The 22,884-nt window shown below is 39.3% G+C and overlaps 2 protein-coding genes across 7 annotated transcripts in view; both read right to left on the bottom strand.

Moving 5' to 3' along the window:
• The window catches only part of LOC114316826 (ABC transporter C family member 14-like), a 36,262-nt gene extending 13,618 nt beyond the window's left edge, over window positions 1–22,644 (bottom strand). For all 6 annotated transcript variants that reach the window (XR_014331579.1, XR_014331580.1, XR_014331576.1 and 3 more), the window contains exons 1-3: window positions 22,375–22,644; window positions 19,789–21,941; window positions 499–819 (exon numbers count right to left, since the gene is read on the bottom strand). Coding sequence is in view for 1 of the 6 variants with exons in the window: in XM_082872932.1 (XP_082729058.1) it covers window positions 499–819; window positions 19,789–21,891 (2,424 nt within the window). In the remaining 5 variants the exon portion in view is untranslated. The remainder of the gene's footprint in view (window positions 1–498; window positions 820–19,788; window positions 21,942–22,374) is intronic.
• Window positions 13,550–16,256, bottom strand: LOC114269107 (uncharacterized). The gene is made up of 2 exons (XM_082872935.1): window positions 15,777–16,256; window positions 13,550–15,695 (listed from the first exon to the last, which is right to left on the bottom strand). Exons 1-2 carry the CDS (start codon window positions 16,254–16,256, stop codon window positions 15,321–15,323), a joined length of 855 nt encoding a protein of 284 aa, XP_082729061.1. The 3' UTR covers window positions 13,550–15,320.
• Window positions 22,645–22,884: the final 240 nt, after the last annotated feature.

Here is a 22,884-nt window from a genome sequence, read left to right as displayed (position 1 = left end):
CACTTTGCACCCGTAGGATTTATTACATAAAATCTCACTTTGGTCCTTCCTTTTTTCACATGTACCAGTCAACTCCTTGCACTTTCAGTCAAATAGTATGTGGCCCTTCCATTAGTTTATTGTTAAATTGCCTACCACAAATTGTTATGCAACTCTTACGAGACATCTTTGAGGGAAAAAATGTTATTCTTTCTACTACTAATTTTTCCACAATATTTTGTCTTTCTACTATAATTTAGAAAATACAGTAGAGAGAGAAATAGAGAAGAAAAATAAGGGAAAAAAAATTATATTTTAACTTAAAAAATGCATCATGAGATGGTCATATAAAAATTTCCATTAACCAGTTTAACACCACACTAAAGGAATGGCAAGTGCAACGAGTTGACTGCTACAATTTAAAAATGAGAAACCAAAGTGAAATTTAATGTAAAATACCAAGTATAATTTACCCTACCAAATAATTCTCAACTATGGCATTATGCAGTAGGCTATAACCTTGAATATCTCTGATCCAGTGTGTGCATCAACAGAGCTAAATATATCGTCAAGAAGATAGATATCACAGTCCTGATACAAAGCTCGAGCAAGTTGTATCCTCTGCTTCTGGCCACCACTAAGATTGATTCCACGCTCTCCAATCTCGGTCTGGTCACCATGCTCCATTATTTCCAAATCCTTCTCCAAACAACAAACTCTAATAACTTCCTTGTATCTGTCCCTATCCATTGGTGAACCAAACAAGATGTTTTCTTGGATGGTAGCATTCTGTATCCATGATGTTTGTGCCACGTAAGCAGTGGTCCCACAAACTCTGACCTGTAGGGGGAGAAAAAAGAAAAGAAGATGTCAAGAATACATTTTCAAAGCAAGGAACATAATATAGCAATTGTCTCTCAATCAGTACAAAGTCAAAATGGTTACAATATCATTGATCATTTTTTGTTAAATAAAGTGATTCATATCTTCAAGTTATACAAGTAACACAACATATAAGTTACACTTACATGCTAATAAAAATTATGTTCAGTCTTTTATGTTGAGTAAATAAATAAAACTCTTTTTACCCCTGTAGTTTAAGGTCAGAACTTAGGAGCGTAAAAATGACCGCAGCCCGTGAGCCCGGGCCCAGACCGAGAGCTGGATCTGAGCCATCATTTTGAAACCCGGCCTGGCTCGTGGACCAGCTTAAGGTAATTTCAAGGCCCGGCCCGAGGCCCATTATCTTTTTTAATGGAAAAACAAAAAAATGTTTAATCCCACCCAAGCCCAGCCCAGGCCCAAATATCCCCTAGGCGGCTTGGCCTCATTTTTTTGGCTCGTAGGCCGGGCGGGCCTGGCCAAATTGTGACAGGGACCCACAAGGCCCAACAGGGACTGGCCCACCAAATTTACAACCCTTGCCCTTATAGCTCAAATATAGGCAGAGACTTATCGATGTAATTTTGGATTAAAATGCAATCATTACATTTTTCATCCAAATTATTGTAAGTTGTGCCACACTTAGGGCGTGTTTGATTCGCGGGATAAGGGGGGTGGACTATCCACTATTTGGATTGTAATCCAAATAGTGTTCCTTATCCGTCGTTTGATTTTTTTTTAGTCCGACGGACTCCATGTCCGGCCGGACTCCATGTCCCCCATATGGGGGACTATCCTATCCTGGGGGGGGGGGTGGGATTGTTTTGGGGGGACTAATCACTGTTTGGATTAGATGCGAAAATGACAATTTTGACCCTCTACTATTTAATTATGTATTATATTTAATAAAATTTAATAAAATTTAAATGTCTCAATTTAAAAATAAAATAATTTTATTTAACTTTTTATTAATGTTTTATTTATTTAATTTTTTAAAATAATTTTTTTATAGATATTTTATTGATGTTTTATTTTAAAATTTTGTTTATGTTTTATTTAATTTCATTATTTAAATTTAATAGATGTTTTAATAGATGTTTTATTTAAACAATTAAATGTTTAATTTCAACAATAAATAATTTCATTTATTTAAATTATGTTTTATTTAAACATTTAAACATTTGTACATCAACATGTTTATTAAATTATTTCAACATCTGTACATCAACATGTATATTTATTTAACATCTATTAAATTATGTTTTAATACGTCAACATTTGATTACATCTACATTTGTTGATTGTTAATTACATCAACATTTGTTAATTGTTTAAACATAATCTGTACATCAACATTTATTTAATTGTTAATTGTTAATTGTTTAAACATAATCTGTACATCAAAATAATTTCAATGTTAATTGTTTAAATAAAAATTTAAACATTTAACCATTAGTATGTTTAATTTAAAAATAAAAATAATTTGTACCAGTCAAATTTTTTTATCAATATTAGTATGTTTAAATATCTTTAAACAAAATTTAACCATTAGTATGTTTAATGTTTAATTGTGTAAATAAACAAACACAGTAAAGTTTTGCATGTAAAAAAAATAATGATTTGTTATACAGTAATGATTTAAAACAAATTTTATTGATATTTTATTTATTTATTTATTTAATTTTAAAAAAACGAATTTATTTAATTAAAAATAATTAAAATATTAAAGATATGTTTAATATTACTATTACTTAGTAAACAATTGAAAAGGGTAAAATAGTCTTTTGTTCATTTATCCTATCCAGTCCGTCCAACCAAACGTTGGATTCACTGAAAATAGTCCTATCCAGACATCTAATCCCATGAAAAAACAAACACAGGATACATATCCAATCCGACCAAATAGTCCGGGGGATTCACAGTCCCAGGACTCAAGTCCGATGGATTCTAATCCCCCCTTTTCCAGTCCGTCCAATCAAACACACCCTTAGGCCATGTTTGTTTGGGCGGACTGGATTAGTATTCCCATGACTAATAGTCCTAGGACTACGAATCCGTTGGATTATGTATCCTATCTTAACTAATAGTCAAGTTTAAAATAATTAGTCCCTACTTCAATTGTTTAACCAAACATCGGATTAATAATTTTATTGGACTATTAGTCCAATCCCAAGCTCATGTCCACCCAAACAAACATGACCTTAGGGTTTAGAGTGTCGCCCAAAAAAAAGTCAAATTTTTATTAAAAAAGAGAGTGTTGTCCTTCACTTCATCTTCCTCCTCTATCCCAATTGATAACCCTAACACCAAATTATATAAAACGTGAGGCGGTCTTTCCAATGCAAATATATACAAAACACACACATATATGATATATATACATACACAATGTTCCATATCTGCAATCATATTAGTATTTGGTGAAATAGGTAATTAAATAATTGCTGCAAATATATCAATTGATATGTAAAAAATGGATAGTAATAAAAATTGGGGACATAAAGACAGACGAGAAGAACGAGCGATGAGGGTAAAAACAAGAAGCTGTTTGTGAAGAAGCATGACCTAAAAATGGAAGGTAAGATCAACAACACCATCGAAAACCTAATGAGTAAAGCAAGCGCCATCGTCATTGTTGGAGCTGTTGTTAATCTGGGACTTGGACTTGGACTCATCAGAGCTAATTAAATATTAGGTGCAACTAGGGGTGTGCATAATACCGCCGAAACCGCCGAAACCGCCAAAACCGCATCGAACCGCACCGCCAAGGCAAATTCGTTATTATTTGTCAATCGAACCGCCGGTTTTTGGTAAGAAAAATGGCAAATTCTAGTGACACTTTTATCAATCCGTCGGTTTCTATTTTTCTTCCAAACCGCACCGACCCGCACCGCTATTAAATCATGTTTTATAGGATTCTAAAAATTCTTTATTATTTAAGTTTGCTTATTGTTCTATACCTTAGAATATAGTATTACATTACTGCTCGAGGGGAATTTTATGTATTGTATTTGATCATTGTAGCTTCCACAGATGCTTGTAATGAACTGATGGCATAGTCGTTGATATTATCATGTTGTTGCTACACTTGCTGCATCAGAAGAAAGCTTCGCAAGATGCTTAACATCACGATATCTCTCGTCTTTTTTTTACTCTTTGATTTAAGTTTTGTAATTTGAATTATATTTTTTATAAACCGCCTATCCGCCCGAACCGCCAAGGCAAATCCACCATTATTTGCCAACCGAACCGCTGGTTTTTGATAAGAAAAATGGCAAATTCTAGTGACACTTTTATCAATCCGCCACCCGCCATACGGTTTCTATTTTTCTCTCAAACCGCACCGACCCGCACCGCGCACACCCCTAGGTGCAACTTGGGCGGGTTCGGTCGGGTTTGGAGGTTGTTCAAGTCCAGCTCAAGTTGTGTTGAACCCTACTCAAGTTCGTCTAAGCCCAAATTGTAACTTAAAGTTGTCTGTCTAACCCGAGTTAAATCTGAATTGTCCGAGTTGCCCGAATTGTTGAGTTGTAAATTAATTTTAGTTTTTTTTTTTTTACAGCTACATTATTCAATTATTAAAATTTGACTCTATTTATAATTTTTTTTATTTATAAAAAATCATTAATACCATCAAAATAAATAATCTATATAATGTAAGAGAGATGTCACTATAGTAGTTAAGGTTCTGAAAAGTGGTTGCGGTCGCCGTAACGGTAGCGGTGACGCGGTTGCGGTTGCGGGGTGTAAATGTCGTAGTGTAACGGTTGCTGTAACCAGAATTATGAATTTTTTTATTTTTCGCACAATTTGAAAAAAAATTACCGATACGCATATTTTTTTTTCCATGATCATATTTATTGGATTAAAAATAAATATTGATCAATTTTTGTAAATTTTTAAGTATGATCCAATATATTTCATATTTTTAAATCACTATAAATTAAGTTTTTTACATTTTATTTTAATAATTAATGACTTTATATTATACAAAAAATCAATCACTAACTATTATATAAGATAAACAATGACAAAAGTATGAGAATAAATAAGAGCCTAAATATATATATATATATACGCATATTTTAACCAAGCCAAATAGATAATGACCACACTTATTATTATTATTATTATTATTATTATTATTATTATTATTATTTTCAAATAATATATAGATAGACACACACAAACAAAATAGTTTAGTGATAGCAGCTGAATAGAATAGCATAGGGCATACAACTTCAACAAATCAATAACATGTTCTTCATCTTCTCTCTTCTCTCTCTCTATCTCTTGCTCCTCCATTTTCTCTCTTTATCTTCCCTATTCTCTCTATCCCTCTTCCCCCATTTTCAGTTTTTTTTTTTTATATGTTTTTTCGAAAGAAACAATTTGGAACCGTTACGCAATGGTGCGTAACAGGCTGTTACGGCTGTTACGGCACCGTTACGACCACTACGGCAGCCGCTACAGCTGACATACCTGTGAATTTCAATCACACTGCAAAAGCGGTCGTAACCGCCAAAACCATTATAGTAACGGCGTTACGTAACGGTTGCGGCCACTTTTTAAAACCTTAATAGTAATCCTTACAATTTATGAGTGAAAATAAAAAGAAAAATAAAATAAAATTTTATGTTATTTATATATATAATATATATATTCAATATGATATAATAATATAAATTACTTTAATATCATGAAATGGCTAATAATTTATATGTATATTTATTATTTTTATATATCTATATATATATATATAATTCGGTCTTCGGATTGTTCGGGTTGTTTGACGTCTTTATCCAAGTCTGTTCCAATTTAATTCGGACTTTTAAATTTTTACCCAAACTCGTACCGAATTTAAAAATATTTTGTCCAAGTTCTAAAAAAATTCAGGCTAATCTCAAGTTACTCGGATTGAGCCCGCCCAAATTACACCCTTAATTAAATCTAAAGATTTTACTAGACATCAACTGAATGGTTCCTTTTCCAGATTCGAAACAGAGCAGAGCATCCTTATGATAAGTATTTTTTCAATTTATTGGTGTAAACAAATAGAAATGCAGCGTGACTTAAATAATTCAATAAATTCACTTTCTTCTATCTATTCAAATGGGAAATTATTCAATAGTTCCGGGGCATCCAGTGTTTATATTCTAAACTAATTATCAATTAAGGGTGACTATTCAGTACTCCCGGAATATGGACACGTGGTGCTCTATAGTGTTTTGATTGGTGAAAAGACACAAGGACCCACGATTTATGTTGGGGGTGGGGGAACAACATGGGGCTAACTAATTGGTGATTGGTTTAGAGTATGGACACGTGGTGCTCCGGGAGTATTAAATAATTTCCCACCAATTAATTAGCGTCATGTTGTTTCATATTCCTAACATAAATCGTGGACCCTGCTGTCTCTTCACCAAACCCTGCTGTCTCTTCACCAATTAAAATCTTATGGAGCACTACGTGTCCATACTCTGGAAGTACTGAATAATCACCCCTATTCAAACAAGTCTTAATAAAGGTTTGGTACTTATTAAAAAGGGTAAATTACACTTACACCCCTGAAGTTTAGGTTTAATATAATTCACCCCTTGACGTTTGGAAAATTACACTAACCTCCTTATCATTGTAATTATTTAGACGGAATGAAAACATTAAACTCGTGCACTCTCTCTTTTTTGCTTTGTTTTCCTTTCTCATTTTTTCCCGTTTCCTTGACCTTTTTTTTTAATGTAATTTCTTCTATTTTTCTATTAGGAGTTGTTACCTTTTATATAAGTAGGGAGTTTGTGAAATGAAACTATTAACCACAGGGGTAAGAATATAATTTCCAAAACGTCAAGAGGTGGGTAGTAATTGGACCAGACTTCAATAAGTGTCAATGTAATTTATCCTATTAAAAAAGTATTAATAACATTTAATATTTTTTTTTTGTTTAAAGGATTTGAAAGAAAAAAAAAAAATGTGTGTAAATTTTTTCCTAAAATCCTTAACTCAACACAGTCTAAAGGTACTGATTGTTTACTAGTAATAAAATTTATTGACGGTAATAAAAATATGTATTTAAACAATTACCTGACTCTAACCCTTTTTTTACATATTTTTTTTCACCTCAGCCACCCCACCTGCTCAATTAACCCAACTTTGTCATATACAAAAATATGAAAAATTACATGTAAATAGGAGGAGGAAAAAAATAAAACTAACACATTGGAGGTTCAAGTGAAACTTGCACCCTTTTAATATTTCATTTGCACTCTATCACGGATACACTTATACTTTCATATGCTGATAATTTTTTTCCTTTTGCCACTTGCATATAATTCCCTCTAAAAATATTTTTAAAAAAATTATATAATATAGATTTATTTTAAATGTAGGGATGTATTTTCTGAATACCAACACGTGGCATGGTGACGTCGACATGTCAGCCGAGGTGCCACGTGTCGTGGTAGTTATGCCGAGGTTATCTTTGGCGAGGCCGAGGTGATCTCCGAAGATATCGGAATCCGAGATAGGTAGATAAATGGATAAGGGGCAAGAGTCCTAGGTAAAAGAGAAGACTTTGATAGGATAATGATAAAGCTCTTAGGGAATTTATCTTTATCTCTTGAAGAGTCCAAAGTTGACATTGAATTGAAGTCCATAGAAGTCAAGCTTCTAGTGGGACTTGGATTGAGTAAACTATAAAAGAGAGGCACCCCCGTGGGTCTAAGGTACGCAGTTTTATACTCAAGCTTGTGATTTTAGCACTTGATTATCTTTGAGAGATATACTGACTTGATCGTCGGAGTGCCCCCGGGTGGAAGAGCCACCGCCGGAGCCTTTTCTTTCTGTTGTAGGTTCACTGAAGCCATCTATTCTGCCGGTGCTCTCCAGCTGATTACTAGGCGGGCAGTGTGGTCAGAAAATCACCCACACAATTTGGCGCCGTCTGTGGGAATCTTAGAAGAATAGATGGCCAGTGACGGGCAGAGGGAAAACATTGGGGGCGACACTCCTGCTAGGAGTGACAGACCAATTGATCTTGACGTTGAAGGAGACAACCACAGTACAGAAAATCATGACCAGGGTCACGGAGAGAAAGACGTCGACCAGGAGGGCGGTACTTCGAAGCGAACAGACCAAAGCAAGTATTATAACGAAGATAACCTTCAGGTATGGAGGGATAGGTGCCTACGGAGAGATGAGGAAGTAAAAGACTTGGCAAACAAGTTGGCAGACCTACAGTCAGTGGTCAACTTCATGATGCAAAACAATGTTATGCAGCCACCATACCCGCTGCAAGATACCCCGATGCCGGCAATTAACACCCAGAAGGGAGGAAGAAAAGCAATCCCCAAAGCCCCTCAGCATACCAGGAGTGGAAGGCATTCACACCGACCTTCCAAGGAAATTGGACGAGAGGAGCAGGGGCAAGAAGAGTCCCGAAGGACACATCGAATGAAGGATCCAGGGCATAAAGAACATCGGCATGTTCAAGGGCAGGCACTCTGCTTTGACGCAACCCATGGAGAAAGATCGAAACGGGCCCACCACGAGGCCGAAAATAGTGTGCCAAAAAGATTGAAGTCCAAAGATAGCCGAGCTCCAGGTAGAAGTAAGGAAGACTTGAGGGATTACCTCAAAAGGAGGCAGCAGAATGTTGAAGCTGATGTGACATCCCCAGTTAAGCCGAGAACACCGTTCTCGGTGGAACTGGACAAATTTGAAGCACCAAAGAGATTCAGTATGCCAAGGTTCCAAAATTATGATGGTAAGTCAGATCCCAACTTTCATGTTGGACTATACCTGAACTCAATGGCATTATACAGTGAGAACGAGCCGTTGCTCTGCAAAGTATTTCCCTCATCCTTTGGGGAAATTGCATCTGATTGGTTCCATAAACTACCGAAGGGAAGCGTAAAGACATGGGAAGGCCTGGCCGAGATGTTTGTGGCCAGGTTTGTAACGAACAAATTACAGCCCTTTAGGGTCGACGCCCTGATGGCTTTAAGAATCACCAAGGAAGAAGGCCTTAGGGCCTACGCGAAGAGGTACTACGAGGTGTTCAATCGAATACCCGAATGCAACCAAGAAGTGGCGGTCGTGTCTTTCAAGAACGGCCTGAAAGATGACTGCCCACTACGGAAGTCTTTGGCAAAAACATTGCCAAAAAGCATGGAGGAACTCATGGCGAGAATCGAGAAGTACGCCAGAGCCGAGGAAGATACGTCGGGAAACAAATAGATGAAGCAGGAGAAGGGAAACGGCTCGCCGAAGCGAGGCCGAGGTACCAACGGGCCGACCAAACAAGAAACATAATTGAAGGGTAAACAGGCAGTGATGACGGTGTTCCGAATCCCTATCCATAAAGTCCTGGACCAAATACGAAATCAACCCTATTTCAGGGCACCGGCAAGAGCACCAGGGGAATTTATGGGAAGAAACGTTGGTAGGCGCTGTGCTTACCATAATGAAGAAGGACACCCAACTCAGGGTTGCAGAGCCTTAAAAGCACACTTAGAAGACCTAGTAAAGCAAGGCCATCTGAGGGACCTTGTTGATGAGGCCAGGACAAGAGAAGAACAGACAAGATTGCCTCAAGCACTAGCAGCACCGCCTCCCCCAGCACAGCAACCACAGGCAGAAGGACCACGGGTGGTTAATGTAATCCACTCAAAGGTGAACGAAACCGACATTCGGGGAGAAACCCAAAGAGTAAAACACCTGCAGCATGTGAACCAGGTCGGATACAAAAGATCTCGGCCTGAAGAATGCCAAGGACTGATGATAACTTTCACTGAAGCCGACCTGGAGTTGGTCCAACATCCGCATAATGATGCCTTGGTAGTATCCCTCCAGGTTGGGGAATGCCAAGTGAAACGCATCCTGATAGATCAAGGCAGCTCTTGTGACATCATGTACGTCAGATGTTACAAGGAGCTGGGCCTTCACCCTGACGACCTGGAACAACCCAGCAACCCTATGGTCGGCTTCAATGGAACGCCGACATGGCCACTGGGCGCAGCAAGCGTGGAAGTACAAGCTGGTACTAAAAAGATCAAGACAAAATTTATGGTGATTGACACACCCTCACCATATAATATCATCTTGGGAAGACCATGGTTGCATGCAATGGGGGCAGTTCCCTCAACACTGCATCAACTACTACGGTTTCCAACAGAGCATGGAATTGAAGAAGTCAAAGGAGATCAACTGCAGGCAAAAACTTGCTCCATGGCAGCAATGAAGACCACTTGCAGCATTCGAAAGACAAAAGAGGCAGAGATTGAAGACGAGGACATGGAGGTCCTAGAAGATGTCGGCAAGGAGCCAACCGAAAAGAGTGAAGAGACACTAAAGAAAATCCTTGTCTAGGAGGGCGACGAAGAACGCTTATTTCTTCTCGGCTCAGGCTTAGCCGAAGAAGAGGAAAGAGAACTGGAAGATTTTTTAAGAGCCAACATTGAGGTGTTCGCCTGGACACCTTGCGAGATGCCTGGAATTGACCCCGAGGTCACTTGCCACAGACTGAGTGTCAACAGGTCGGCAAAACCTGTGATTCAACGAGCCAGAAGACCGACGTTGATGCACGTCGAAGCAGTAGAAGAAGAAGTAGATAGACTTCTGGAGGCCAGGGCCATCCGAAAAGTTCACTACCCAACTTGGCTATCCAACACAGTAGTGGTGAAGAAGAAGAATGGAAAATGGAGGGTTTGTGTAGACTTTACCAGCCTCAACAAAACCTGCCCCAAAGACAGCTTTCCTCTGCCCAAGATTGACCAGCTCGTAAACGCTACTTCAGGGCATGAAAGGATGCGTTTTCTGGATGCATACAGGGGGTACCACCAGATTGCCATGTACCCTCCAGACGAGGAGAAAACCGCGTTCATCACCCCTAAAGGCCCATACTGTTACAAGGTAATGCCTTTTGGGTTGAAAAACGCAGGAGTAACTTACCAAAGGTTAGTAACAAAAATGTTCAAACACCTGATTGGTAAAACGGTAGAAGTCTACATCGATAACATGGTCGTGAAGACCAAGGAATCTAAGGGTCATCTTGCCGACCTAAAAGAGGTCTTTGATATACTCAAAACATACCGGCTCCGACTCAACGCATCTAAGTGCGCATTTGGAGTTGGATCAGGTAAGTTTTTAGGGTACCTGGTAACGAGAAAGGGCATTGAGGCCAGCCCAGACCAAATCAAGGCCATCCTAGAGCTGCAGAGCCCGACGTCGACAAAACAGGTTCAGATGCTTACTGGAAGGGCCGCAGCCTTAAACAGATTCATCAGCAGAAGCTCAGATAAATGCAGACCCTTCTTCAACCTGGTGAAAAAAGCCACAGACTTTCTGTGAACAGAAGAATGCAAAGCCGCTTTAACCGACCTAAAGAAATACTTGACCACAACTCCGGTTCTCTCCAACCCAGAACCAGAGGAAGAACTGTTTTTGTACTTGGCAGTTTCAGAACACGCAGTAAGTGCAGTACTAATCCGAGAAGAAAAAGGGGAGCAAAAGGCTGTTTATTATGTTAGTAAAACCTTGGCCGATGCAGAAACAAGGTATCTACCACTGGAGAAATTAATGCTAGCCTTAGTAATGGCTTCAAAGAAGTTGAACCATTACTTTCAGGCGCACAAGATTATGGTCCTAACAGAGCACCCACTGAAGTCCTTGTTGCAACAAGGAGACTTAACAGGAAGGATAGCAAGATGGGCAGTAGCCCTGGGCCAGTATGACCTGGAGTTCAGGCCACGAACAACAATTAAAGGCTAAGTTTTGGCCGACTTCGTGGCAGAATTCACACCCGAAACCATCGAACATCGGGCTCCGTTGAGCCAGGATGAGCATTGTCCCAGCAAGCAAAAAGAATCCCAGTCTAGGGCAAAATAACAAAGGAAGGAAAAACTCAGACCCTGCAGCATCTATATCGGCGATTCATTCAGACTGTTCGTCGATGGAAGTTCAAACCGACAAGGAGCAGGGGCAGGAGTACTGCTGATATCTCCAGATGGAGAAATAATAGAACAGTCCATCCGTTTGGGGTTCAAGGCCTCAAACAACGAAGCGGAATACGAAGCATTAATTACAGGGCTAAAACTGGCAGCAGCAGCAGAAGTAGATGAGGTAATAGTTTTTTGTGATTCACAACTTATTGTTAACCAGTCCACAGGTGAATTTGCAGCTAGGGACGAAAGGATGTCAGCATATGCAAAAGAGGTCATCAGATTGGCAGCCCTATTTCAGAACTGCCGACTACTCCAAGTTAGCCGAGATGACAACACCCGACGTGTTGGCTAACCTAGCAAGTTCAATGCAGACTGGAAAAACAAGGACAATTATGATCGACTATATGTCGGGCCCGAGCATAGAACCAGAGAACACAGAGCAGCAAGCAATGTGTGTGGACATGGGGCCAAGCTGGATGGATACAATTGTTGCATTCCTGAAAGAAGGAAAGCTACCAGAAGATCGTAAGGAGGCACATAAAGTCAGACTGAAATCGGCAAGATTCTGTCTGACAGAAGATGGACACCTCTACAGAAGGTCCTTCACTGGACCACTTTTAAGGTGCGTACACCCTTTACAGGTTGAAGATTTCCTGTATGAAATTCATAAAGGAATTTGTGGAAGCCATACTGGGGGCAGATCATTAGCCCACAGGGCCATTACCTAGGGGTATTGGTAGCCCTACATGCAGAAGGATGCTGAAGCCTACGTAAAAAAGTGTGAACAATGTCAAAAGTTTGCACATTTGATACATCAGCCAGCTGCTGACCTAAACCCAATGTCCAGCCCTGGCCGTTTGCCCAATGGGGCATGGATTTGGTTGGGAAACTTCCCCAGGCAACTGGGCAGAGAAAATACTTACTGGTGGCAACAGATTACTTTACAAAATGAATAGAGGCAGAACCTCTTGCCAAAATCCGAGATGTGGACGTCAAGAACTTTATATGGAGAAACATCATCACCAGATTTGGGATTCCAAGAGCAATAGTTGCCGACAACGGAACACAGTTTGACAGCAAACTCATCAAGAACTTTTGTGCGAAATTCAAGATCAAGAATTACTTTTCAACACCAAGTTTTCCCCAAAGTAATGGGCAAGCAGAAGCATCCAACAAAGTAATTTTGGATGGAATAAAGAAGAGGCTGAAGGCAGCAAAAAGAAAGTGGGTAGACGAATTGCCCAACGTACTTTGGGCATATCGAACTACGCCGAGGAGATCAACAGGGGAATCCCCCTTTGCTATGGCTTATGGCACAGAAACAATCATCCCATTGGAGATCGGCATCCCAGGGATCAGAACTCAGAGAGTAGAGAATGGCACCAATGATATAATCTTAGCCCGAAATTTAGATCTTTTGGAAGAACGAAGAGAGAAAGCTGCAATTCAGCTCGCAGTATACCAGCAACAGCTTGTTAGAGCTTACAACAAGAAAGTCAATCCAAGAGATTTTCAAATCGGCGACCTAGTCCTAAGAAAAGTCGTCGGCAACAAGAAAGATCCCGGAGAGGGCAAGCTTGGCCCAAACTGGGAAGGACCCTACAGAATTACATCGGTATTAGGCAATGGAACTTATCGGCTTGAAAATAACGAGGGCAAAGCACTGCCAAGACCTTGGAATACTTGTAATTTGAAATTCTTCTATCATTAGATGTGCAGAATTTTTGACCGATGTTATCAATAAAATCTTTTTCCTTTTTCTTTAAAACACATATGATTGATAAAATTACATATTGGTGTTTTTTGAGACATGAATAATGAGAACCCAAGTAGAACTCAGGTTCACATTGGGGGCAGCGAGAAGACAGAGATTATTCCTTAATTCACTTGTTGAAATTTGTAGCAATTTACAAGTTGGAATTAAGCCGATTCCTTATCTTCACTTGTTGAAATTTGTAGCAATTTACAAGTTGAAGTTAAGCCGAGATTATTCCTTAATTCACTCGTTGAAATTTGTAGTAATTTACAAGTTGGAATTAAGCCGATTCCTTATCTTCACTTGTTGAAATTTGTAGCAATTTACAAGTCGAAGTTAAGCCGAGATTATTCCTTAATTCACTTGTTGAAATTTGTAGCAATTTACAAGTTGGAATTAAGCTGATTCCTTATTTTCACTTGTTGAAATTTGTAGCAATTTACAAGTCGAGGTTAAGCCGAGATTATTCCTTAATTCACTTGTTAAAATTTGTAGCAATTTACAAGTTGGAATTAAGCTGATTCCTTATCTTCACTTGTTGAAATTTGTAGCAATTTACAAGTCGAAGTTAAGCCGAGATTACTGTTTCTCTTCACTTGTTGAAATTTGTAGTAATTTACAAGTCGAAGTGAAACCGAGGTTATAGTTTGCACACTTATAGCAATCTACAGGTTGGTCCAACCAAAGAAGATGCTTAACACTTGTTGAAATTTGTAGCAATTTACAAGATAACGTTAAACCGACATATGATCATCTGTTGAAATTTGCAGCAATTTACAGGTTGAGGAAAAAGCTAAGTATGTTGTTTAAACACTTGTTGAAATTCGTAGCAATTTACAAATAGATTATTGTTTAACACTTGTTATGTTAATCCTTGTTGAAATTTGTAGCAATTTACAAGTAGGATAAACCGAGATCACTGTTTGCAAAGTACTTGTTGAAAATACTTGTTGAAACTTAAGAAAAAGTTTGCAAAGTTGACATTGAATAGTATATGTTTTACACTTGTTGAAACTTATGAAAAGATTGCAGGTCAGTATCTTGCCGAAGTAAAGCTTGTAGTTATTACACCTGAGATATGTAACCCCGGGAAGATTGCACAAGTAAGAAAAGAAGTATGTAAATCATGCAAAATATTCTAAGTATATAAACCACGCAGAAGCAATCAAAGAAAAGACAAAGATTCAAGTGTTAAGAAAAGGAAAGCTGAGTTAACATTTACAAAATTGAGAGGCACGTCGGCCACGCAAAAGCTTACATTGTTCAGAAAAAGATAAAGGGAAAAAAAAAATACAAGTAAGCAAAAGAAGAACATAAAGCTAAGGGTCTTCTCCTCCAGATTGTTGGATTTGGAGATCAGATACAACCTCGGCCTCCTTCTCTGCCGCTATTTCGGCGTCAATTTCCTGAAGAGTTTGTTCGACAGTCTTAACCTCGGAAGGGATGACGGCTGGAACAGTGTCAGGAACAGCTTCAGGGATAACCTCATCACCTTCTTCATCTTGAGTCAAGTCAAGGACTTGCTCATTCTGAGGAGGGGACTTAGCCCCATCAGCATCCTTTGGTTTTCTGACCAAAGCTTCATCCTCTTCCTCATCGGCATCCTCAGACTCAAATTTAGATTCTCCTCCGGGTTGACTTGATGGAGGAGGAGGGGGGAACGGCAGAGGAATAGCATCGGCATTGCGGAAGGGTGAGTCAGCAGGAAGATCAAGTTTCTTTATCAGGGACATCCAACCAAGGGAGAAGCCCTTGTTGCAGGCCTACCTGACTTGAAGTTTATACTCCTCAGTAACGTCGGCCATACCCTGGGCGTAAGCCTTTTCGTCGACCGCCTTGATTTCGGCATTTTTAGTAGATAAAGCATCTTGAAGTTCCTTTTCCGCCTGGGCCTTTTTGTCCTCGGCCTCTTTCTTCTCGGCCTCAGCAACCTTTCTAATAGCCTCGGCAGATTCAGCCTTTTCCTCGGCAAGGGTTTGGGCTTTGGTGGCAGCCTCAGCCTGGTCTTCCAGTTTTTTCATCTTTAATTGAAGAGATTTGTTTTCCTTTTTAAGGGCAGAAACCTCTCTCCTCAGATCAACCAACTTTGTCCTGTTTTCAAAAGCTTGCATGGAAAACGAATGGGCATGCTGAATGACCTGAAAGAAAACAGAAGTGTTAGAAAATATCTTAAGTATGAAACAGAAAGAAAGTAGAAAATTCCAAGCAGGAACACTTACTTGAACGGAGTGCTGGAGCATTAGAGCGTAATTCTCGTACTCACTGTACTCAGCATTTCGCTCGAGGTCACCCGGAAGAAGCAACGCCGTGCTGAGGGCAATGCCGACATTTATGTCGTCGGCACTTTCACTGGACATAATTGGCCTGTCTTCCAAAGTAATTTTGGGAGCCCAAGGGACATCCGGTTTCTTGGACCCCGAGGTAGTAGCTGAGGCCAATCTTGGTTTTTTTGTCTGTGTGGACTCAGAGGGTGGGTTTTCAGCAGACCTTTTTGCAGAAGCAGAAGAAGTCTTCTTACTCTCAGCCAGTTTAGAGATGGACAGAGCATCCTCAGCCTCAACCTCAGTAGCTTTGGCCTTAGGCTGAGCTTTTTTGATTCTTTTTGGCTTTGGTGGGGGCATGGTTTGCATCGGTTGAGCGTCAACATCCGTGGGAAGGTCGGCTAGGAGATCTTGGGCAACAGGCTTCGGGCGACCCATCTCAGCAGTTTTGACGAGTCGTCGCCGACGCTTTCTTTCTGGTATTGGGATTAAGTATGGGGCTGAAGTTGATGGTTGGTCGGCTGGATCCGAGGTTGACCTTTGGTCAGCCCGAGATGTTGATGCTATTTGAAGAGTGGTAGCAGAGGGAGGAGATAGGCTCTTCTTCTTTCTTTTTGGGACGTCGGGCAGTGTGGATTTGTATGTCGGAATAAAGTTCAGAAGGAGAGGTGCTTTTCTTTTGTGGACAGGCAAGTCCAGGAGCCTTTTCAGATCCTTGCTAAGAACGTAGGATTGGCGAAAGTCTTTCAGTAACTTACAAACGTTTGCAAGAAGAAACAAACATTAGAAACAGATTAAATATTGAAGACTTGAAAAGAAACAACTAAGTAAAAAAACACTGGGCTTTTACCCTTGCCCTCTTTAACCGTTCGAGGAAGAGGGTATAGATGGACATCTTCGTCTGGGGCAAATTCCCAATTTCCAGAGACAATGAAGTAGTCATCTCCAGCCCCCTTGTTGGAGTCTGGGAGGTCGGCTACGATTTTGAATTCAGTAGACCTCGGCTTGAGGTAGTAGACGTAACCTTTTTCCTTCAGGCTAAGGGGGCACATGGTGTAACAATATTGTATGTCGGCTAGGGTGATTCTAACGTTTTCTTGTCTGGCTAAGGCGATGATACCAAAAATCACTCGATAGGAGTTTATAGCAGGTTGCATAGGGTTTAGCTTATAATAATGCAGAATCTCGCGAAAAAGAATGTTAAGTGGAAGCCGAAGTCCACATTCAGTAAAAGCTACAATAGGGAGAGGCATGGTGTTTTCGGTAGGCATGATGGAGTCATCATCCCCAGCCAGTTTCAGGTGAACATCGGCAGGGACGGAGAACTCCTGCCTAAAGTACTCAAGTTTGGACGGGGTATCAACCCTATGTCTCCACATACCCATAACGTCGGCCTAAAGACAGAAAGCTAGGTTTTAGAAAGAAGGTGGTCTTAAGGGGTTATCGGGACCTCAGCGAAACCCTAGGTATATGCTAGTAAGGATTGTTTCAGTTTTCTCTAAAAATTGAAGGTTCTACAGACAAAACCCAAACCTAAATCTATGAAGGCAAAGATTGAAAGCAAGAATTAAAGGCAGAGATCTGGAAAACAACACAGGAAACAAGAAACAAAGAATGACGTTTCAGAATCAAGAACAGGGGTATGGTTTTCAAAAGCGTAAAAAACAGAAATATAGACTCAAAAACAAAGGCAAAAAAGTATTGAAACAGTATGAGTGTTCAAGACATGAGTGAAATCATGGAATAAACACGTCCAAACGAACAGTTCAGCAAAATCAAAGGTTTGAAACAAAGCAATAATAGCAGCAAGTAAACGAAAGCACATAGAAGAAATTTGGAATAAGAGGAACAGAGGCTTACCAGAACAAATGAAGCCAGAATAAAAGGTCGCCTAGATAAGGCAACGGTTGCAGACACGACGGAACGGCGAAAGCTTCAAAGGGAAAATGAAGACGGTTGCAGAACTTGGAGCTAGAACAATGGCGGATTTGAGAAGGTTTAAGAAAGAGAGAAAGCCAGAAAATCGAAAACAAAAGTAAAGAGACGAAAAGAAAGGGGGAAAAGTTTTGTAAAAAAAAACTTGAAACGGCGGCAAAAGCAGGGCATTTATTACGCCTGGAGCAACGCACATGTCAGACGGCGCAGATACAGCTTTCAGGCGCGTCACAGACACGGGCCAATGAGGATAAAGCACGTGAGGGGAACGGTTGAAAAAAGGTGCATGACTGTTCATGCGCGTGGAGAAGTTCGTTTGAGTTCTTGTTCTTTGGTAAAGGCATGTCGGCCTAAAATGAATGATCTCGGCCAAAAAAGTTCTTACGCCGAGGAACTAGAAGAAAATACAGATATAGGTTCCACCACCTCAGAATGCCGAGGTAATAGAACCTATGGGGCAGTTGTGGGGATGTATTTTCTGAATACCAACATGTGGCATGGTGACGCCGACGTGTCAGCCGACGTGCCACGTGTCGTGGTAGTTATGCCGAGGTTATCTTTGGCGAGGCCGAGGTGATCTCCGAAGATATCGGAATCCGAGATAGGCGGATAAATGGATAAGGGGCAAGAGTCCTAGGCAAAAGAGAAGACTTTGCTAGGATAATGATAAACCTCTTAGGGAGTTTATCTTTATCTCTTGAAGAGTCCAAAGTTGACATTGAATTGGAGTCCATAGAAGTCAAGCTTCTAGTGGGACTTGGATTGAGTAAACTATAAAAGAGAGGCACCCCGTGGGTCTAAGGTACGCAGTTTCACACTTAAGCTTGTGAGTTTAGCACTTGATTATCTTTGAGAGATATACTGACTTGATCGTCGGAGTGCCCCCGGGTGGAAGAGCCACCGCCGGAGCCTTTTCTTTCTGTTGCAGGTTCACTGAAGCCATCTATTCTGCCAGTGCTCTCCAGCTGATTACTAGGCGGGCAATGTGGTCAGAAAATCACCCACACATTAAATATAAAGTTTGTAATATAAAAATTAGAATATGAATCACACAACTTTTTTTTTATTTTTATATTTTTATGTGTTTAAATGTTTGTCTTTAGCATCACTGTTAGCGCACCACTCCTCCTCTTCCTCCACCTTCATTAAATTGTTTATTTACATATATTTTATGCCTTAATATGCCATTAAATTTGAAATTAGGTTTAAAAGCTGGCAAATATAAAAATTAGATTATGAGTCCCACTACTACTCCTCCTCCTCCTCCATTGCATTATATATATTTATATATTTTATATCTTAATATGCCATTAAATTTGAAATTAGGTTTAAAAGCTAGTAAATTGGATTTCTTTTATAAGTTAAAAAAAATATGATTCATAATAAAGTTTGAAAAATAATAAATCTGCTTCTTTTCGCAAAAAATAATCTGTGAAAAAATATTAAATATATTTATATATATCAATATTTTTTAATAATTAATCTTAGTATTAGTGTTGCATATTTAATTTAAAATCACATGAAACCTCTCTGTCACAACTATTATGTATTACTCTAAGCAGTCGTAATAGGTAAAGTCACTGTCCATTTTTTAAAAACACTACTTCATCATAGACAATAGTGAATTCACCGACCTTGCAACTTATAATTTGAATAGGTCCAAAAAAATGACAAACATCAAGTTCCAACAACATAATAACAGAAATTTCACTTTCTTCTGCTATAAAATATGTCTTGCAGATGAAGTCCAGCACTATTATTTTTTTCCTTCTTTTATTACCCAAATGAAATTTGATACATCAAATTACCATAGTTTGTTTTTGTCTTAATAAACTAAATTAAACTAAACTTTAATCCCATAGATTCATGTTTATAAGGAATTTGCCGAGAATTTTTATGTGCGAGTAATGGCAGTTAAGATTTCTATATGAAACTATGTAACTAATGTAATGTATTAATGTATGAGAAACACAAAACAAAAATATTCAAAACTTGGTTTGTTATAAATTAATAGAAGAAAAATAAGGGTTCATACCTTTCCAGACTTTTTGTGTAGCTCACCAAGAATAGAAGCCAACAAAGAAGACTTGCCTGATCCAACAGTTCCAACAATCGCAGCAAGTTCCCCTTTCTTGATCTCCAAATTCACCCCTTTCAAATTCACATTGTCGCCTTCATCGTCCCACGAAAAAGTCCCATCTTTCACCTCCACCGCGATCTCACCACCACACCCTTCCTCTCTCTCCACTGATTCATCGTTCAATTCCTTGCTTGTCAGAAAACCGTCCAACCTCCCTAGCGAAATCAACGCTTGTGTAACCGAAATCAATGATTGAGGGAAGGTCCTAACGGGTTCTTGTATAAGTCTCAAAACAGTTGTCGCTGTGAACACTGTCCCGGGTTCAAGACTAATTCCCAACAAAATCGCGACACCAAACACAAGCGCTGACATCAAAATCGGCATGCTCCAGAGGACAGCAAAGGTCAAAGAGATCGAGTACGTGAACTTGCTAAGCCAACCATATTCCTTTTCGCGACAAGATTCAATTCTCTGATTGAAATGTTCTTCCCATGCCTGGAATTTAATCACGCGCATATTGCTCAGCATTTCATTAGTAGCCTTGAGCCTTGAATCGCGGTTTTTCATCACAAAATACTGGAAAGTGTTGTTCTTGCGCGTGCGCATTAAACTAAAGATCAGAACTGCAGTAACCGCTGCCAACGCTGCAAGCGCTGAGAGGCCCATGTAGACATAAAGAAGCAGTAATGCAACCCCGAGCTGGAATGGCATTAGCCATATCGAATGAAGCTGCATCATGAGATCTGAGAGCTGTTGAGCATCGACAGCCATGTAATTCACAATCTGCCCAACCCCATGAGCTTGGCGTGATGAGCACGACAACCTAAGCCCCTTCTTATATAAAGCGGTGATGACTGTGCACCGGATTAGCATCCCAATCTTCTGAGAATGGAAATTGAAGTGGTGTGAACTAAGTACTTCAATGATTTTCGCGACTAAAAGGATCAATACTAGATAGTACCCCTCATAGGGGTTGCTTCCCTTCCCTGATGTGAAATCGACAAAACTGTTGATTAGCATGGGGCCGACATACATGACAAGCAGTTTCACGACAGCAAGAAAACCGGTGAAAGCAATGTCTTTCCAGAAGCACCGGATCAAAGTGGTTCGAACAGGGTTTTTTGAATTCTCCTCGGGTTTAGGCCAGTTCATTTCGAAAACCTCAGCCATTATTTTAGCCCGGTGAGCGGGCGAAAGTGAGGGAACTTCATCCATTTTTAGAGGGGATTTGTAGCCCTTACTCAACAATGGATTCATCCAATGCCAAGTCAATTTGGAGAAAAAAGAAGCCCTGGCATAGGCACTCACACTAGAATCAAGCAAATTAGGATCATTCACTTGTGAAATTGTTGAGTTTGTGCCTAATTCTGATTCTCCAACAACAATCACCCCAGATGATCCTCTAACACTAACAATCAAAAGAAATACAGATATTGGAAGGACTACCAAGAAAACTACATCATCCAATTTCATGGCAGGGTCAAAATCCCCACCAACGGTGATGAATCGGGCTATACCCGAGGCAGCAAACAACGATACAACAATAAAGTTTGCCACCCAATAGATCCGAAGGGGCATCGGATGAGTAACAGCTTGAAATTTTCTCTCATGGGCAATTAGGATCGAAATTGCGACATGGGTTATTGCTTGGAATAACCAAAACAAAGCTTCTGCGAGCTTCCATGGAGATTGGGTGCCTTGAACAAAGGCTAAAATGCATAGAACAGAGAAACATATTGATAACAGGGCTGTTAGAGCTAGAGAAATGTACAGCCATGTTGTGACTCTGAAATTGGGCTTGTTGGTTTCAATTAAGGGCTTGCTTATGGAGGAATTGGGATTGGTTCTGGAGGTGAATCTAGAACACAGCTTTCGGAGCGAAAACACAACAAGGGTTAGTAAGAATAGAGCATCAATGGTTGAGAAGAGAAGTCTTTGAGGGCATGGAGATAGGAAGATGAATCTCAGCCATTGGATTGCAGTTGAAAGAGTGTCTGAGGATTGAATGACAGACGTTGAACATTGAGGAGATGTGAGCCAAGAAGGAGATGATGGCATGGTTACAAAAACTAGGATTGAAACTTGCTTCTCATTCACCGACTAGGCTCCTGCATATATAACAAGCAAAAGCATTAGATATGCATAACATCAGAGAACTGAAATTACTGTAAAGGTCAAAATAACAAAGTTCATCATCAAGATGATCAATTTTTTGCATGGTCTGAACCAAATCAAGAAATAAAATGGAGATCACAAGCTCCAAAACCCATTTGAGATTGGTTTTGTTTTATTGTTAGAAGACATGAATCAATAAATGAAATAGAGATCACAAATTCCAAAACCCATTTGAGATTGGTTTTGTTTTATTGTTTTGGAAATTATCCACGTGAGAAAACAGGGATGATCAATTGAAACAGAGAGAGATGTTTGGACAGTTGATCATAAATATTTTACCTGAACTGAATCAAATCAATAAATGAAATTAAAAACACAGATGAAAATACAAGTTGGAGAAAAGATGGATTCAAGAAAGTAACTTACACAACACCAACCAAACTTGTGAAACAGAGGAAGTTTGCAACACAGTGGTGCTCAGAGGAGGTTTTGACCTTTGTTCAATGGCATGGTCTGAAAACAAAAGACAAATCTTTCAAAAAAAAATCAAGAAAAGATAAGTTGGACATAAGTGGGAAAAAGATTCCAAATCTGAGAGGCATTTTTGAAATTAAAGTGTGGAGGTGAGGTTCAAATGTTGAAGGTCACAAGTATCTGTAATGAATTGGCATTGGAATCACAGGCATCAAAGTGTCCATTCTATTAAATAAATGAAGATATGTAATGCGACAATAATATCAAAATGATACATCCCTCTAACTAAGAAATTTTAAAAGAGCACTAATGATATGAAAAAAAAAAAAATTAAAGCCAAAACATCGTATCACATGAGATTCAAACACCAATTAAAATTATTAAAACTCTTAATTTAAAGTTTCCATTTTTTTTTTCTTATTTTTATAGAAATTAATACCCAAAAAAAAATTCCTCACACTG

The sequence above is a fragment of the Camellia sinensis genome, chromosome 6 (genome assembly GCF_055761805.1).
Source record: "Camellia sinensis isolate YWXY chromosome 6, ASM5576180v1, whole genome shotgun sequence".
NCBI classification, from domain to species: domain Eukaryota; kingdom Viridiplantae; phylum Streptophyta; class Magnoliopsida; order Ericales; family Theaceae; genus Camellia; species Camellia sinensis.
Note: the sequence above shows the minus strand (reverse complement) of the source record. Positions and strands in the feature narration are given on the sequence as shown.

Bases quoted from the DNA above. Each gene is read 5' to 3' on its own strand.
- LOC114269107 (XM_082872935.1), bottom strand. From the start codon at position 16,256: ATGGGTCGCCCGAAGCCTGTTGCCCAAGATCTCCTAGCCGACCTTCCC. The intron at 15,696-15,776 runs GTAAGTGTTCCT...GTTTTCTTTCAG, and splicing joins TGCTCCAGCACTCCGTTCAA to GTCATTCAGCATGCCCATTC.